At 52.5% G+C, this 18,806-nt stretch overlaps 1 protein-coding gene across 6 annotated transcripts in view; it reads right to left on the bottom strand.

Annotated features, from left to right (window-relative positions):
• ZBTB7C (zinc finger and BTB domain containing 7C) overlaps window positions 1-18,806 on the bottom strand; it is a 134,988-nt gene that overhangs the window by 54,461 nt on the left and 61,721 nt on the right. For 3 of the 6 annotated variants that reach the window (XM_084505019.1, XM_084505020.1, XM_084505018.1), the window contains one exon: window positions 10,301-10,361. The exons of 1 other annotated variant lie outside the window; for it this stretch is intronic. Coding sequence is in view for 1 of the 5 variants with exons in the window: in XM_084505018.1 (XP_084361144.1) it covers window positions 10,301-10,361 (61 nt within the window). In the remaining 4 variants the exon portion in view is untranslated. Of the gene's footprint in view, window positions 1-3,126; window positions 3,172-5,449; window positions 5,482-10,300; window positions 10,362-18,806 lie in introns of those variants that run through there. 2 more of the 6 variants (XM_084505024.1, XM_084505025.1) reach the window with 2 other exon arrangements.

The raw sequence follows: 18,806 nt of genomic DNA, 5'->3' as shown, positions 1-18,806 counted from the left end.
AAAACTCCCCCATCATGAGATAAGGGGAGCAGACAAAGCACAGAAACAAAAAGGCAATCAGGAGCTTCACGGGAGCAGGGGGGAACCATGATCTCCATCTGATCTCCTCCTGCTGCCACGGGTCCTTAGGTCAAGATGCTGCAAATGGAAAGAGAAAAAGGAAGTTTGTGGGCACGGAGAAAACCCGCCAGGAAGCTCAGACGAGGAGCAGGAGCCAAAACCTGCAGCAGCACCTTCCCTCCGGGGCAATGCCCCGTGCTCCGGAGCAGGCACAGCACGCTGGTGGCCAGCACCTCGCCGTGACTGCTGGAGCCGCTTGTCCCAGCTGCAGGAAGGAGACAAAAGGGCTCCAGCGGTCCGGAGGAAGGATGGGGAGAGGTGTGGGCATTTTTCAGGCAGAGACAAAGCCTCCTGGCTAAGTGGCAGGTCTTGGGAGGCAGTGTCCTGGTTGCCCGGGTGAGCCTAACGAGGCTCATTAACGGGGAGGACTTCACTCTGCGACCTCTGCGGCTGTGAATGCAGGTGGGGGAGGACTCCCGGCCCCCCGAAAGAGCAGCCTGGGCACAGCCCCAGGAGGGTGTTGGGTTCTGGGGGCTGCAGCCAGAAGCAGGCCATGGGTGGGTGATGTTTATGAGCCGGAGACGCAAAGGGTCCGTCCCTGCCCTGCTGTGCAGCCCCTGCGGGCACCCTCGGCCTCTCCCTGGAGAAACGAGGAGAAACAAGGCACAAAAAGACCAAGAGGATGGTCAGGACAGCAGCACCTGCTCCAGTGCCTCCATCTTAAGCCCACCTCTCGTTTCAGCAGGAGGCATTACAGACACAGGGAGTGTGTGAGCAGGGAAGGCTGCCACCGAGGCTCCAAAAATGCAAACCTCGTTACCAGCAGCCCAAGATGCAGACCTCGCCGCCAAACTGGGGAAACAAATGTCACATCTTTAAACTCCAATTCCTTTCTATGCGTTTAGCAAACCAGCCTCCCACCCTTTCTCCCTGGAGCAGCACTCGTGGCATCTCAGTTAGCGTTCCTCCCCGCTCCCGACGCCTCGCAGTTACACTTGACCTTCACCACAGCCCTGTTTTCATTCCCTACCTCCCTCTGCTTGCCCCCTCCCCGTGGAGCCCTGCCAGGCATCCTCCCCGCCTCGAGCCCATCCTTGCTTGCTGCCTGGCCTGGGTTTTAATCGCCTTCTGCTTTGATCCGTCCTCTTCCCCGTGTTACAGCCTTCCCCCGTGCTGTGCCATCTCACCAGCCTTTGTGGGAGCACCAAGTGGCCCAGCCAGCTTGCTCTCGCGCTGTAGGAAATATCTGCTCTTTTCTTGGTCTCTTCCCTACCCTGGGAAGAGCTTCAAAGCCACTCTCCCCGCTGGCAGAGCTCCCTGGAGCAAAGCTGCCTGGACAAGGCCAGCAGTGATGTGAAGAGCCCAAGCAAGCAACCTGGCATCACAGCGCTAGGCCAGATCCAGGGTCCACTGCGTGCCTTAAACACCACAGGCTGACACACCAAACCGCCTCTGGGCCTCCAGGAAGGTGCTCTGGACCCCCCTCCAGCCCGGGATTGTTATAAACCCTGAATGGGGAGGCTTAATCCCCTTTCCAACTCTCTCGTCTGCCTGCTAATTTACAGCTCTCTCTCTCTCTGCCATTCCCATGCCGTATCTGAGCCGTGTTTGAGTTCCTGGTTTCAGAGGCAGTGATTTTCAACCAGTTGTGGGAGCGTTTTCTCATGGGCATGGCTGCCTCCTTCAGCAGGCTGCCTTAGGAGGTAGTGAGATGAGAAGCATCCGACGTGCTTCCTCTGGCCGCTCACTAGGTTAGAGATGTTACTGTCCCCTTTTTGCTGCCTCTACTTGGCTAAATGCCTCCCTTCACCCCCCCCCCCCCCAAGCTTTTTCCAGCCTCTCTCTTGGTGATTTTTTCCTCTGGCTGGTAATTGTTCTCATTGCCCTTCGCTCACAGATGGTCCTTGGAGAGCTCGCTGTTGACGTGGTGCCAGCTCTCCTCATTCCCAGCTGCTAAACTGCATTAGGAGAGGAGCTAAAACACATCGCAGGCTGCTCCTCCACGCAGGCGGGCAGGGTGGGATGGCATGGGGCCACCTCGAGCCCGTTTGCTCCTTGCTGCGTGGCTGTGGCCAGAGGAGGGCTTGGTGGCCAGCCTGGGCCACCTCGCGGTCCCCTCCCGGTAGCCACATCACCTTCCAGCCCCGCTGCTCCACAAGGGCAGGATGGGTGCGAGTGGATGAAAACGGGGGAAAAACAGCACGGCAGACCAGACAGGAGACGAAGGCAGCCCTTATTTTTCCCCGCACCGAGTTGTTTTTGGAGGCACGAACACTGGGTCCATTCACGGGGCTGCTGAGTGCCGGGTTCTTGACGGAAACAATGAGCGCGCGAGGATGAGCATCGTCAAGATAAATGACCTTTTTCCTGCCTCCCCAAGCCTCCTGTTTCTTTCCTAAGCCGGCAGCCAGCTGCTCGCTGGGCTCTGTGGCCACCCGGAGCCTCCTGGATGCTCCTCGGAGAGGAGCTTTGGGCTGCTCCACTCCCTTCCCACCCTTCGTGGTCACCACGGCCAAGAAGCCGCACACAATTTGCCTCCGAGAGATACACAGAGAGCATTCCGACTTTCGGGTCCTGCTATCGCCAAATCTATCAGAGGGATACGCTACCTTACACTAACGCGATGGATTAAAGCAGAAGATAAAATGCCGTTCCATTATCTATTTATTAAAAGCACCACTTGAACTGCTTTTATTCGGCATACATCTCACACTAAAGAGGCACTCCTTGACTGCGTAAATCAGCGAGCAATTGTGTTTTAACAGCCTTCGGAATGGCATTTCCCCACAGTTTTAGATGGACTATCAGGCAGAAAACCCTCTTCCAAATCTCACTTATCATAACAGGCGCTAGCGCAGAGCTCTTTACTGCTCCTGCACCACTGAGACAAACACAAAATGGGCTTGTAAAACTCACAAAGCATAGCTCACTGCCACCTTTCACCCTGAATATCTTTAATGGCGGGTCGAAATAAATAATTTTGTTAGCAGAGAACTATTCAGCTCGCACTGGCGGATGGGGAAGGTGAAGAAATGCGGGCTGCAGCACCCAGCCCGCTGACCCTACCTCTTCTGCAGAGAGCCACAAAGGATGAAGCCACTCTAAGTTGACCTTCCAGCCTCCTGGGTGAACGAACACTTTCAGCTAAGTGGCATAAATTGTGCCAAATTTTCAGCAAAGGATTCCAGGTGTGAGTAACGATATCTGTGAACTGCAAAACAAAAGGGAGGCTGTTGTCTTATCTCTGCATCACCAGAATAGACTGAGATTTTTTTTTAAATGTTCATACCATTGTCATTTCTTTGCCAGGCTTTGCCACTTGTGGTATTCTAGCCTTTCTAGCCTTTTTTTTTTTTGTGTTCTAAATGAACTGCTGATGGAAGACGAGCACAGCACCCCGCGCTGCAGAAGTCAATAGAGTCGCTGGCATTGACACGAGCAAATGTCAGAGCTGTTGGGAACAGGGGAGAGAGAGACATCCACGCCTGTGGAAGGATGCCTCGTGGTCTGGAAACATCTGAGTGGATAGACAGATAAATAAACAGACAGACGGATGGATGATGGATGGATGGATGGATGGATGGATGGATGGATGGATGGATGGATGGATGGATGATGGATGGATAAATGATGGATAGGTGGATGGATGGATGGGTCCCCACAGTTCCTCTGCCTTCAGAGGGATTTCAGCACACACCGTGGCAAACTCAGCGTGAAGGTGGATGCCCTTCACCTTCTCCCTGGTGGCAGGTGAGCCAGATGCTGCCTTGCTGGATGAGGGCTGGGAAACTCGTCCACAAGGGCGCCCATCCTCAGCTGGCCAGTCTCAGAGCCCCGTGCACCAGAGGCAGACCTTAAGTGGATGGACTTCTAAGAGGGCTGACAAACCTAAACGATCATCTCAAACCATAACTAATTCACATTCAGCCTGCTTCAGCCCGCCGCCTCCTTGGCAGGATCTCCTTCACAGCAGCAGCCCCAAACGGGTGCTGACAGGGTTTGGAAACCTTTTGAACCAGCTCCGAGCTCCCTTGGGTAGCACAGGGAGGATTTCTCCTAATGGCATGCAAGCTCCCTGGCTCTGACAGCCCTGCTACTGGCCTGCCCAGGAGGGAAACAGCATCCCATTCACTGCGCTCGGCAGCGTGAGAGGTCACCGGGGAAGGTGCACTTGTCACCAGGAATAAACTGCTATACGGCGGCTGTGTCACATCTTCTTTCTCAAGGATGGAGCCAGGGGAAAAGCTCCCCTGCCTCCGCTGGGGCCTGGATCTGTCCCTAAGCAGTGAAACCTCTCCTAAATGACACGGGCGATCAGCTGGCATGGAACATGCCCCAGGAGATGCCCAGGGCGTGTGTCCCTTCACACGGACGTGCCAGCAGCTCCAGTCCCAGTGTCTCATTAGCAGAAGTCACCCCAAGATCATACTGCTTGGGAAGCGCCAAGCTGCCTAAATAAATCTCCTTCCCCTTGCTTCCTCTTGCAGAACATCTTATCTAGAGCATTTCTGACACAAGAGCCACTGGTGGAGCTGTGGGGTCTGGGCTTTAGAGATGCAGCTCAGCAGAGGGTGGGTGACCCCCCCACCATGCGTTTGGGATGCGAAAGTTTCCAAAAGAAACTTCATAGTTTTCCTTACTTTATTTCAGAGCGACACAGGAGGAGATTTCCATGCTCTCCACGATGGGCAGCAAGCCAGGAACAGGACAACAGCACAGGTGACATGCACAGAAGAGAAGTAAACATGGCCTGATACGGGAGGAAGAACCCAGAGCCATCCGTCAGCAATCCCTGCTCGCTTACCTGCCTCAGCGATGTCCTGGGAACCAGAGGAACCCTCGCACGAGATGTCCTGCAACACCCAGGGTCCTGGGGACCCCCCAGCCCAGCAGCCTCACAAACACATCAGGACACCCCGACCGAGCTCCTTCTCCCGGTGCCCACGTTTCAGGACGACCCCCTGCCCACGGACAGCTTTTGGAGGTGGTGCAGGGGGTCCCCGAGCCGTTCAGGACAGATGTGGCTGTGTGTGCACAGCCGAGCAGCGAGCCCAGCCGTGCCACTCGCTCGCAGCACCGCGCCAAGGGCCGGCTCCTCTCTGCCCCCTCCTAAATGTAGGTCAAGCCACAAGGTGACGGTTAGTGCTGCCTCTGCCCACCCCGCTGCCTCCAGCGCCGTACCAAAAATTAAAGAGGAGCGGTAAGAATTAGAAGAGAAGGAATACAGGATGCAAAACCCAAGCACGAGACTGAGAAGTCTCCGGGAGCTGAAGGCAGGGCACGAACCTCCCCTTGCAGTGCTGCCAAATCCAGGGGACAGAACCCTCGTTTCTGGCTGCTGCTCCCAAACGGTGCCCAAGAGGGGCTGGGTGTTCCCGGCACGGCTCACCTGCAGGCAGCAGAGGAGCTGCTGGTGCTGTGGTGTTGGGAGATCGCAGTGGAAAGGCTGGGAGCCGGTGTGTCATCCTCCGTGCACCTCTCCTCGAGCCTCATCTCCCGGCTGGGCTTTGTGCCTCAGAGCATCAGCGCTCAGAGCCAGCGGCTGAGCATCCTCTGCTCATTAAGGATGCAGTGGAGGCATGCTAAATAATCAGACCCAGTCCTACGGGACTGCTGGGCTGGGCTCTGGAGAGGGCAAACACCATTTTCTTAAGCGCTCTCCCTCCCCCAGCCCTGCAGCATTTGATGAGCTCCTAACCCCGAGACACCCCCCAGCCCAAATCCCCGCTGCCCTCCCACCCCAGCACCAGGAGTTTAATGGGATGGAGGCGGGGGAGAGGCCGGGTCTCATTCACTCAGACACTTTCACTTGAAGCTGAACTCCCCGAGGCTTTAATCCCCCCGAGATGTCGCTGCCCACCTGCACCGTCCCCCGTCCATCCGTCCGCCCCATTAACATCCCTTCTTCTTGTAAATATTGCCTGAGCGCTTCTGCCTGCCTCCTGGCCTCAATTAATTGTGGCCTGGGGGAGAAGCAGATAAGAGAGTACTAAAATTTAACTACGTCTCCACAGATGGTAAAAATAAAGTGTGATGTGACAAGCGAGGGCAGTGGGGGCTGGCGCAGGCACGGCGGGGACGCCAGCCCTCCCTGCTCCGGCCACGGCTGTGGGTTGCAGGCAGTTCTGCTGATGGTGAGATAATTATCTCTCCAGCCCTGCCCAGATCTCGGCTTCTCTTTCCTTGACACCTTTCACAGTCAATTTCCCCAGTTCTTCAGGGAAAACGTTGCTGTGGAGGAGCAGTTATGTCGAGGCGCAAAAGCTGCACCCCATCGAGCCCCCTGTCCTGCGCTGTCACTGAGATGTCCCAGAGACATCCCAGGTCAGCCCAATCCCACTGGTCTCAACAGGACGGATTTCCCCCCTGCCACCCTTACCAGTTGCCCTACATCTCTTGATACAGGACAAAATTTGGCATTACCCAAACCCTGCAGCTCCCAGGTCCCACAAGAGCCTTCCTGGTTCCTCCCTGCATGAAGAACCACTGCATTTCTGGGAGAAATGCATTTTCGTGAGAAACCAAGCGACTGCAAGAAGTGTTTCAGGCTCAGAACAGCACCTCCTGCATCCACAGGACAGCAGAAATGCCATCGGTACCTTCAGCACCGTGCCAGGCTCCCAGACCCTGCAGTTCTCAGCAGAGCAATCCAGATTCTGCTCAGCGGACAATGGCATTTTTGCTGGAACAAAAGCAAAAGCCACACAGACAGTGTTTTTGGTTTTTTTTTTTCCCCTAAGACATCGCTGAACTGCACAGGCAGGTAGTGCCTCGGCCCCTTGTGCGGAAGCATGCCTCAGCACCCTGCCAGCACACTGCTGCAGCGCGTCGCAAGCATTGCTTTCAGAACAAAAGGTTGCAGCACGTTGGGGAGCAGTGGGAAACCTTCCGGGCTCCCCAGCTTCATTTGAGACCTGGTGTTTGCAGCACGGTCTGCATTTCATCTTTTCATAAGTAACTCTTACCAGGAAGCGGTACAAAAAGGGGGCATTTCAAGGCAGAAAAGTTGGTCTCCCGATGCAATTTTTTTTTAAACCTTTTGTTAGCAACTCTTCTGGGGAGCGAATCCAGCAGAGGCAATACAGTGCAATATGCACTCCTAAATTAGTTTCCAGGCACTTGGGATGCTTTATTATTCATTTCCTCCAAATATTAGGTAATGCCTTTCGCCCCTTTCAAAGTCTGTACGAGGGGTCTTTGATGCATTGTGTGACTTGAAAGTTTCAGGTCTAAAGAAGCATTTCTTTTAAGTCCTCTCTTTTATCAAGCATATTCTGTTCTGTTCACTATAATGCACACAATGGCATAAGAGTCTTGACCTGCTTCATGTCTGATGGGCTGAAATCTCAGATGCATAGGATAAAACAGCCATTCCTAGCCATGCAGCTTAAACACTTATGACTCTATTCAGGCAAATATTACCCAGGGGTCTGCCATGGCACTGAAAGCTGCAGAAATTGGCTCCATAGATGGCTGACCAATTCAGCAGTGAGAAACGACCCTGCTACATTAGCTCCCCTTTTCATTTCACCCTGGGCGAGCCGGGGTCTGGAGGTAACCGCGGCAGGAGGCAAGAACCAGTCGCAGCCAGATTTGTTTTCCTTATGAAAGTATTTTGTGTGTGTGACCATGAATGTCATTATGTGCATCTGCAAAAGAGGGAAAGTAATGACATTAGGGCACAGTCGCAGAAATCAGCAAGCTTTTGCCTTATAGTTTCAAGGGAGTGCTGGCACATCCCCTGGCTTTCTGGGAGCAGAAGTAAAATTTGCAGCGCTGAAGGCGCCGCAGATATCTCAGATAACCATCTCCCTGGTACATGGCCTTTGGTGGGTCACCTTGCACCTTCCTGCATCGGTCTCCTCCACGTGTGAAACAGAAGCAATAGCTCTCATTCTACAACCACTCTCCTTTTTCCTGTTTACACTGCAAGCTCACTGGGTTAGTGACTGCCTCTGTCTGATAGTGTACAGGACCCGGGACAGGGATGCTAGCTGAAATTCATCCATGCAAAAAGCCAATAATTTCCACGACAAAATGAAATGGTTGTTGTCCTTTAGACAATTGCACTGACCTGTTTCTACCTAAGTACCAGGCTGCTGTTATAGGATATTAATCTGTTTTTATCGATGTAAAAGCAATCTTGACAGGTTGAGCTAGAAAAGATTGTTTAAAGGGCAATATTGAAATCCAGGGGTGAAATTCAATGTAAGGACGGAAGAGCTCCTAAATGGGTTGAAGCCTTGTGCACTCCTGTATGCTTGAATTCTCCTCGCAGGTCTTATACCCTAGGAGCAAAAGAAGTCTCTGGAATGACTCAGAAAAGGAGCATTCAGGGAGATGTTTGTAAAAAAGGGGTCGGTCCTGCAGCAAATTGGAAAATTAAAAAAAAAAAAAAGCATCCTGCAGAAAGTCCATCCAGCTGATGGCTCTCCAGTTAGCAGCTCTTAAACCTGCAAGAGACACAGCTGCTTCGACGTCTGCAGAAGCCCACAGCCTCAACTGCGAATACTGCAGTAGCCTAAAGGTACCAAAAATAACAAGGGGTTGTGAGAAAGTCTCAGCTCTCACATTACCCATCTGCTTAGGAGGGTTTTCAGGAGCCCTCTTAAGCATCCCTATTAAAATACCATCAAGACAGCCCAGGGTTTTGTCCTGCGTGTGACTGGCGCAGCGCTACCGAGCTGGCCTGCTGGAGGCGAGCTGACAGGTCATTATTTTGTCTCCTACAAATTCCACGAGCCGATAAGGAAACTCCAACAATTTGATGGTTTATCAGCGCGCAGGTTGGAAAAGGAAATTATTTCAGCCGAGATAATGATTCTATTCCTTTCTGGGAAATGAGAGGTTCTGCTTCTCGCGGGGGCTCTGCCAGAAGCAGAGCCAGGGCGGGGATGGGACCGATCGCTCCCGAGTCAGCAGAAAGATGCTGTCGCAGCCAACTGGAGCATCTGCACAAATTGTAGGGAGACCGAAACTGCTCCTCTGAGGGAGAGAGAGAAAGAACAGAGAACAGAACTGCAGGAGAAACAAAATCTATTTGTAAACCCCAGGCAGAGTTTCCCAACGCAAGGAAGCCTGCGCAGGAGCGCAGAGATGAGAGTGGAGCCTGATGGATAGCTCGCAGAATTACCAGACACCATCCAAGTCAAATATGCTGAGGAGCCAATTATTTAATGCTAAGCACAGTGCAAACGGATGTTTAATAAGCTGAATCACTCCAGGATTGTAAGAGCTCTGCTTCTTGCAGCTAGCGGGACCCAACCCCAGCTGGTGTAAATCAGGATTAGCTGCACCCCAGGGATATCTCCGTCTTCTCCTCTAAGCTCACATTTATACCATAAGGAGCTAAAAGTCAGCATTTTCCTGGGACCCACGCGCCACTACCAGTGTTCCTGCACATCCTCATCACCCTGGGCACAGCACAGACACAAAGGATGACCCAGCACCAAGCATCTCTCACATGTGGGCAGCACTGAGCCCAGTGGAGGACGCAAGGATTTGCTCCAGGGACTCACAGCTCAGCTCCACCAAGGGCTCGGCCAGCACAAACCAGGGGGTCACTCGGTGGAGGCTGGTGTGAAGCTGCTGCAATGCAAGATAACTTGGTTCAGCCACACCAGCCCAGGACCTGGCTCTGACATGTCTGAACCAGCTCAGATGATAAAAAAAAAAACACAACACACTCCTTTCTTCCTATTTGAGACCACGGGGTGAGTGCCCAAGCCACAACCTCCTGTGCGACAGCTGCAGAAAATAGGTCTGGAGAGGGCCTTGAAATGTCACCCAGATCCCAGCCCCGTGACTGGGTCTGCGCCGGGGCCAAGCACGACAAAAGCCAAAAGCACTCAGAGCATTAACAAATATTGTTGCTCATCGCACTTGTGTGCAGCTGCGAACGAACCTGCTGCCTGCCTCTCCCCGCGCCGCAGCACGGAGGATGCACACACATATTTATGAGCGCATCTCGCCCAGCTTTACAAAGCAGCAATTAGCGCTGCTGTCACTTATAATGGGACAGAATCGTGTTCTTGCTAAATCTGATTTGTGCTGATCCATCGACACCACAAACAGCGCGGGCCTCGTCTCCTGCTGGAGTCCCCGTTAAGGGAAGGGCAGGATTGGAGGTCCTGAGATGTCAGATGGGATCAGGACCTCGTGCTCCTCATCTTGATCTCGTGTCCTGCTTCCTCGGAGAAATCATCTCCCACCAGCCCAGCTCGCCCGCCTGCGTACTCACCGGTACCCTCGCTTTCGTGTCAAATCTCTGGCGGTGCTCCCTGAGCGCCTGTGACCATTTCCTAAGAAACGACAGAAAGAAAAACACAAAAACCTTCATCAGATCCAGGCTTGGGCTTCTGGTGAAGAAGGGCCAGCCCTGGAGACAGCAGAAGGTGTGCTCCTGCTCTCCTCCTGCCGGCGCCCCGTGGCCGCTCGGCTGCGTCTCTGCTCCTCACCCTTCCCTCGTGCTCGGTGCCGGAGGTGCAAACCCAACCCACCCGCTGTAACACATCTCCCGTGACAGCTGGGAGATGGAGAGGCTGGAAACGGATCCCATCCAAGCAGCACTGCCTGCCTCACCCATCCCAGCTCCCACCGGCAGCTCAGCGTCACGGTTTCATCCCTTTGGGGTGATCAGCTCTCCGTGTCTGCTGCCTCGGCCATCAGTACGAGGCCCCCGTCCCTCTTAGATGGGGAAAAACGTCATTAGGAGAAGCCCAAACCCCTCCACCAAAGCAGCTTGCTGCCATCAGTTTGCACTTGCAAGCGATGGGGACAGCAGCCTGTGTTTCTGAGGAGGGAGCCGACACCTCCGGGCAGGGTGTTAGGTGAGTGTGGCTGTGGCCAACACGCAGCAGATTAGATAACGAGGCACCCTGACGGCTGCTCACCGGCTGTGGGTGGCTCACGGGGGACACAGTGGTCAGCTGGGGGTGGGCAGGCTGATGAAGGAGAGCAGCTCGGGGTGCTTTTGGGGTCCTGACTCTGTTTTAGCACACCCTGGAGGTGTGAGACTCCAGCAACAGGCAGCTGATGTGTTAGCGTGGCCTGAAACCCCCTTAGGACAGCCAGGGGTGGTGGCACAGATCTGCTCCTGGGTAAGGACAGAGAGGGACACCACGGCCTCCTGAGTGTCTGCTGGGGCTGAGGGCTTCTCACCAACTACTGAGAGCTGCAAGGACAATGGGATTTCAGGCTTTACAGGCGTGCAGTCATCCGGGAGTCACTCAAAGCGAGAAAATGGCCCTTTATTTTGTGCAATCTCCGCATTGGCCGTGTTTGACAAGGGCAAAGCAAACGCCGCGCGTTCCCACTTGGTAAATTTTCCATGAGAAGATTGACGGAAACGCGAGGAGACACTTGTTATCACGGGTCAGCTGGGCTCCTCTTCCCGAGGTCCCCCAGCAGCTCCCGACCGACTCAACCACTCGAGCAGTTTGTCTCATTCTGTGGGCACCAGTACGGGTTTACTGGGGAAGGGTCCCCACCGCCCGTGACACGGGCATGCAAGTGGGAACCCTCCTTTTAGGCTAAGGCTGTGTCCACCCTGACCTTGTGCCAGCTTTTATGGGATTTTCTCCCAGGGGAAAGTGCTAACAACGTTTTCCAACACCTGGATGAGTGTGCCAGGACTGAGGAACCACAGGGCTCTGACCACTCACACCGATTCAATAACTGGGAACAGAACTGCAGGGTGCACACGCTGGAGGAGCAGAGAAAAACTGCCAGCAGTGATCTTTGCCATGGCCGGTATTCCTCCTTTCCGTGCTGCTCAGGCCATAAATACAGGGATATTTGGGCAGTAAACAGCACACGGAGCACAGGTGACTTCACAGCACGGCGCAGAGCAGCCCGGTGACCGCGGCGGCGTGGCCTGGCCAGGCTCCAAGGCCACGATCGGCCCCGAGAACAGGACTTCTCTGTGCCTAATGAGTCCACCTGCTTTCGAGAGCATCCAGCCGCTTCGACCTTGTGCACTTAACCGTGAACTCCTTCCTTCGCCCCGGCCCCGGTTCAGATCATTAGCTGATGAGTAACCACCAGCGCTGAGGACTAATGGCTCGTTTGCTGCTAAACAGCCAAAAGTGATCAGCGAGGGGGCAAGGAGCTTAGCGCAGGTCACTGTCACCATGCCTACGCGGGTGAGTGCCGCTGTATTTATTTTGGACAAAATTCCCTAGGAAGGCTGCAAATACCTGCAGGGCCCTGGCTTTGTGCCTGAGGCCACCAGGGACAGCCCGGCTCTGCGAAGGTCGATGCACAACCTCCTCCTGGCACCAGGGCAGGGCCTGGCACCACAGCTCCCTTGGGTAATGCTTCAGCTCTAACTTCTCCTTAAAGCTGTCTCCTCTCCCAAAAGGCAGAGGCCGGCGTTGCAGCTTGCTTCTCCCCGTGGCAAGGGGAACTCAGGGACACAACAGCTCGAAAGCGCGGCGTCTGAATTCACTGCTGGAGGCTCGGGGGAATCCTTGTGGGATGAGGCTATAAACGGGAGTTTCTGGTGTAAACAAAGCTGCACCTGAGCTGTAGTTTCATTAACCAGCTGCCTTGAAGAGGTGTCTCAAGAACAGAGCCTGTGACCGACCATGCTCGTGACGCACCCTCAGGGCCAGCACACAGGGATGACGCCGTGGTGCCCTGGTAGCTTTTACCAAATGGGACGGGGCACTGCTAGGAGCAACTCAGGCTTCCTTCTCCCCTTGCCAAAAAGCACAAGAGATGAAAAGCCGTGCAGCGAACAGGCTTGCCTGTGGCTTCCCTCTCAGCCACAGAGTCCCTTTTGGCTTCTCGGGGTGGTTTCTAGACGAATCGCACACACCCTCCTGGAGATGACATAACGTTTCTAATTGCCATCCCCGAGTGCATCACCAACGTGCCACATCAGCTCACTTCTGAGCCTGTTCCTCACACCACGTGCTTCTTCTGCAGGGCAGCCTCTGCCTGTCTCTTTGCCTTCTCCAAGGTGCCTACACTGGGGACAGCCCTAGCTCCCAACAGAACAAGCACTGACGTTCTCCAAATGGAGCATCCCCCAAAAATGTGCATGCTTGCTTTAGCCTCGACCACCCAGCAACCCGAATTTATCCCACCTGAAGCAGCATGCAGTGACAGTCAGCAACACAGACCTGCTGTGAAGATGCTTTTCCTGGGGTGCACACTGCATGGGGATAAATCTGCACCAGTCCCTGACCCCCTGGGTGGGGTTCAGCTCCAGATTAAGACACCTGAATCATGACCCACGTGCGTGCTGGCTGTCCCAGCTCTTACTGCAGGCAGTGGGGACAGAGTCAGTGCAATCTGTAGTGTCTGCAGCCCTCCTCCTTGCTGCCCCGATTTCCACCAGCTCCCAAATAAAAAACCTTTTGCACTAGAAGGAGATGCCCCCCAGCTCTGCACCCTCGGGCCCCCGCTGTGCTGAGGGGCACAGTTACAGTGTCTGTGGGTCTCTCCCGTAGTACCACTGAAGAGAATAAATTTGACAAAGGGAGGAGAAGGAACAACTGATGCTGAATGTCAATAGTTGTTCACCAAATGGGACTTTCTCTCTCATTTTCAAATGACCTTGGAGGTTGCTTCCAAAGTGCTGTTTGCAAGCCCTCTGTTAATCTGGAAAGCAGACACTGCTGAAGGCTGCATTACAGCATCCTCGGTAAATTTGCATTGAATATTACTCTAAAATGCCCAGAACCACTGCAATCATTTTTTTTTTTTTTTTTTTTTTTTTTTTTTTTTTTATCTTGACATACCTGCAAATCAAACATCATAGAGCCACTGCCCTGTGATTCAGCTTTAACAAACAACCTCACGTCTGGGGAAGAATTCATCTCGGATCTCCCCTCATGCCTGGCTGACCCCATGCTCCCCTCCCAGAGGACTCTGGCCATTTCCCTCTTACTCTCAAGAGCCTTTGACATTACCAGATGCTCTGAGGAGCTGCCTGCATTAGTGCTTCAGAAAGGGGCCAGAACCTCTTTCTAGCAAGCTTAATAACTGCAAGCAAGGCAGGGAGCTGCAGGCAAACATTGCCATGCTGTCAGACAGAAAGGAGGGCACACCCTGGCCTCAGTGAAGACAAGGAGAAAACCATCACATGCTGCCTTCCCATCCCAGCCTGAGCGCTGGAGGTGTCCCGACGCTGATTAAATGATAGCTCTCGCATGCAGCCCTCGTGTACCTGCAGAGAAATGTCCCCAGGCGGGCTAGTTAGCTAGACACCCTTCATTGGCAGAGGAAAGAAGCCACAGCAAGAGCCGGCTGGTCTCTGCTGGACGTCTCCCTCAGGAAAACAGAAACCACGCCACCGAAACCGTGCTTTGTTCTGTCTGTCGATGGAAAAGGCAGCTAGTGAAGAGGTGACTACAGCCCAGGTATCTAAATGAGGACAGGTGGATTCCACCTCACTAGAAAATATCCTGCTCTTCTGAAAACCCCATTTCTGTCAACTAACAGAGTTTGAGCCTCAATTCCAGAGAAGCCCACTGGACACACAGTGAGCTGGCTCAGCACTGCTAGCCCAGGGAGACAGAGCCAAGACACACCAGAAGAGCAGCACCCAGGCCACGTCTCTGGACTCACACCCTTCCCCATCTCTAGCCCTCCATTTCCCCCTCCTGGGTAAAAAATGGAAGTAATGACTTTGGGTGTGGTTGGAAAGAGCTTTGAAATCTGCAGGTGAAAGTGCTAGATAAGATCACGCTGCATTGCCCAGATAATGGAGGGAGAGGGAAAGCCATTTGGAGAAGCAGAAGGGGGAAAAACCCCATGCAATAAATAATACTCTATAAATTACATAAATCGAATGCATTAAAAATCCAATCCTCTGAGAAGCAGCTGCTTCATTCTTTATTGTTGATAGCATCAATATAACAGGGGAAATTACCACCTTGTGTTCTGCAACACATCACGCTGACTTTCCTTTAAAAACTCTAATGTACCCTGATTGCAAAGTCAATTTAAAATTCACCATAAAACACAGAATCTCGTAAACTTTACAGCCCCAATCACACTCGCTCAGTGCTTTTGCTCAGATCGAGTGCCTGGGCACCCGCTTCGCTCTCCAGCCGGCCACCCGACGACTTGTGAAAGCAAGCCAGTCGTGTTGGAAGTAGCCTCAGAGGCAGCTCACCCCACGTACCAGCTCACCCCATGTACCAGCTCGCATTTCTGGCACGATGACAGGTAGCCAGAACCAAATATGATGTGCCTTTGAGTGCAGCTGGGGACCTCGTGCTCTGGTGCCCCGAGGATGCTGATCCAGCCTCCCTCCCTGCACTGGGACACGTTTAAAAATTCAGCTCTTTGAGCCCATTTGCAGGCTCCAGTGGCAAACCCTAAGTCATTTGGCTGAGGCTGGGCTTGCTCCATAAATCTGAGCCCTGCAGACCCTGTAGTGAAGATGGTGTGGGCTGTTAATGAAAGGAGGGAGCGTGCAGCTATGCCAGTGCTGAGAGTTGATCGTCTGCTCTTGCAGGCATGGGTCCCACTCATGGGTTGATGAGGGAAAATTAATTAGGCTCCTAGTTTTGCTTCCTGCATAAAACTGACTCCTTTTGCTTCTGATTAAAGCACTGATGTGCTTTTTTTTTTTTTTCTTTTTTCTTTTTGGTGACAGAAAGTCCATCTCTGTGAAGGGGTACAAAGGTTTTCAGCTGAAGCCATAAGAAAAGCTGCATATTTCAAGATGCACTTCCCCAGCAGCCTCAAAACACTGCTGCCTGGGTGTCTGCGTTATGCATACATCCCATGAGCTCTGGCTTAAAATCCTCCCCGGATTCACCTCCAGCTCAAGACTGCAGTATGTATTCAGAGAGGAGCTATGAAAATCTGCGATACGTTGTTTTTGCAATCAGCCTCTCGCGCATGTGACAGACTAAACTGCAAGGAGACGGCTGCTTGAAGAAGGAGCTTGAGGAGCAAGGGTTAAACCCAGAACAAGGAAGAGGACAGGAAGGTCTTGGGGATGGAGCAGTTGATCAAAGGGTAGCTCAGAAGTTATTTAAAAATAAACCAGAAAGTAGAACTTCCAGGCAGTTGCTGCTGTAATTACAATGCAGACAACGGAGCCATGGTGCTGTTAAGGTTGCTGTATTTTCCTAGCAGCTGTGTTTAATTTACTTAAAACATGCAAAGCCATCAGGTCAGATCCCATTAGCAGAATCACTCTGGAGCGCTACAAGAGCCCAGCCAGCCCAGCGCTGCTGAAATGCAGAGGGTGAAACACAAATGCAAAATGCCCCTGAGAAGTGGGAGATGCATGCAATGACCAACGTGAACGTACTTTTCCTTCCCCCTCAGCGGCAGCAGGTGCTGGGTGGTCAGTCGCTCCTGCTTCCCCGCACTAAGGTCATCATCTGCTGAGGAGGACTCCTAAGGCAAGGCAGTGATGATCAGCAGAGCCAGGATCAGGGCAAATACCTCGACTGGCTGCAGTGGAGAAGGTGTGCGGGAAGTCTGGGATCAAGCACGTAGGCAAGTCCTGTGAATGTGCTGTCCTGTAGCATGGGGCAGCTGGTTTTCTGTGTCCTACAACCTGCTTGTGAACACACACAACGTCCCCTCTGCACTGCTCTGCTCTCCGAGCATCCCCCGATGCTCCCGGTGCATTGGAGAGGAGACCTCAGAGCCTCCTCAGCTCAACTCTATTTCTAAAAGTAGCACCTGAGCTACTTAATTGCTAGAACAAAAGATGTTAAATCACATTTTGGTCCCTGCATACCCTGGTAAGTGCTTCTGCAGCCACCTACAACCATCTCAGTCAACCACAAGCTAAAATTCAAGTGTGCCCTGTTTCACTGAGCCCCAGCAAACAGAGAGATGCTGCTGGCCTTAACCAGAGCTGGTACCGAAGGGACCAGAACCGAAGATACAAGGACAGAGCAGAATAAGCCACAGGCTCCCTTCTGCTCAAGACCCAAGTACAAAGTCGCTCCCACAGAGAAAGGGCAAATAAAATAAAATACAATGAATAATAAGAAATAATATAAAGTAATGGACTCGGAAAATGTCAGACCAAACTGCATTACCCTTGCTGATGAGGACTGGCACTTGTCCTACCAGAACCCCTCCTGAAATCATCAGCTCCTGATACCACGCACAAAAGACCCCAGCCTGGCTCCAGAGCAGCTGGAACAGCTTAGGGTCGCCCTTTCAGCACAAACCCATCCTTCATGATTTACAAAGGTGTGAGACTTCTTTGCATAATAAATGACAAGGCAGAGGTACGATTTTCCCACAGATCCCCCCCCTCCCCTTCCCCTTTGAAAGAAATCTATTTATTCTGAGTGAATCGGCTCTTCTCCAGATAAATGTTGTTTGCAGTCAGTTTAGCTCTGCAAGATATGCATTCTTTTGCATGCCCATAATGAATTTTCACAGCTAGAGCCCTAATCCAGTCTAGTCATGGAGGGTTTATCAGGACCTCTTATTTTATTTCTACCGGTAAATGGGAATTGCTTTCCTTATCGCTATCTAGAAGCACCTGAGTGATTTTTGCTTCATATTTCCTATCCCACCAGAATTCAGGATGCGGTGTTATCTGATACTGTACAATTGTCACTCATGTTACTTGCCTTTTTATTTTAATTTGTTGGATTTATTGCCTTTTTTTTTTTTTTTAAAAAAAAAAAAAAAAAAAAAAGAGAGATTTCACTTGGAGATTTGAGTCCCTCCTTGCTCCCTGCCACTCTCCTGCTCACTTTTCTGAGGCGGATTTTCTGAAAGGAAAGGTGAGGGCTCATCTTGCCTTCATCTGCCCAATGCATCTGCACTTCAGATGACACTCTCTGAAGCCCCCACCCATCCCACCTTCCTCCACCAGGGAAATGCAATACTGCAAAACAACAAGCAGGGATTATTCCTAACATAACACAGCCACGGAAAGACGGAGAGCAGGAGCTCACTGACAGTGGCCACTGCAGTTGCTGTGCCAGGGAGTGGGTACATAGATCTTAGCTCCGGAAATGTGAAACCACTGCTGCTGGAGAGGCACAAGAAGATGTATAAATCCTGCAGATAACGCAGTGATGGATCAGTAGTGGCAAGACATTAACCTTCACTCTTGAGGAGACACCCAAATGATAACACCTGTAGCCATGCCACTCCGGAGTTATCTGTCTTGTCACTTGAGAAGATAAATCTATCTGACCTGAACCATCACTCTACGCCCCTCTGGCTCGCTCGCTCAGAGTCCTCACAGATACAGGCAGGGATCAGGAAAATCACACCTAATAATCAATTGAGTGTGTGTAACAGCGCTCACATGGAAACCATTTCCCCATAGTACGCTAAAATAATTCTGCAGAGCAGGGAAAAACATGGCAGGATTGAAGGCCAGTCTGCAGGGAAAGTGCTACATGTCAGTGACAACTGTGGAAGGACAGAAAACAGCTACCAAAACCTTAAGGAGCTGTCACGCACAGGAAAAAGTAAGTTAATTAAAGCCATTTAAGCAAATACATCTGGGACGGGGGATGTGGGGAGAGGGAATGACGTGATACTAAAAGCTCAGACACATTGCAAGTCCAGGACGTGCTGCTAGATCCAGACAAGGGCTATCGTGAGAGCCCCAGAGCCGTGCTGGCAGGGGCACCCAGCCACCAGCACCACATCTTCCCCAGCCAGCAGCCACGGGGAGCACAGCAGGTCAGCCCCTCAGCTGGAAAACATCAGCCAGGCTCCATGGATGCTTTCCTAGAGCAAGCTGGGCTGTTTTGGGGTTGCACACCCATGTCTTGCCTTCCTAGAGC

Source organism: Aythya ferina (assembly GCF_964211825.1).
Source record: "Aythya ferina genome assembly, chromosome: Z".
NCBI classification, from domain to species: Eukaryota; Metazoa; Chordata; class Aves; order Anseriformes; family Anatidae; genus Aythya; species Aythya ferina.
This window is presented reverse-complemented; position numbering and strand designations above follow the sequence as displayed.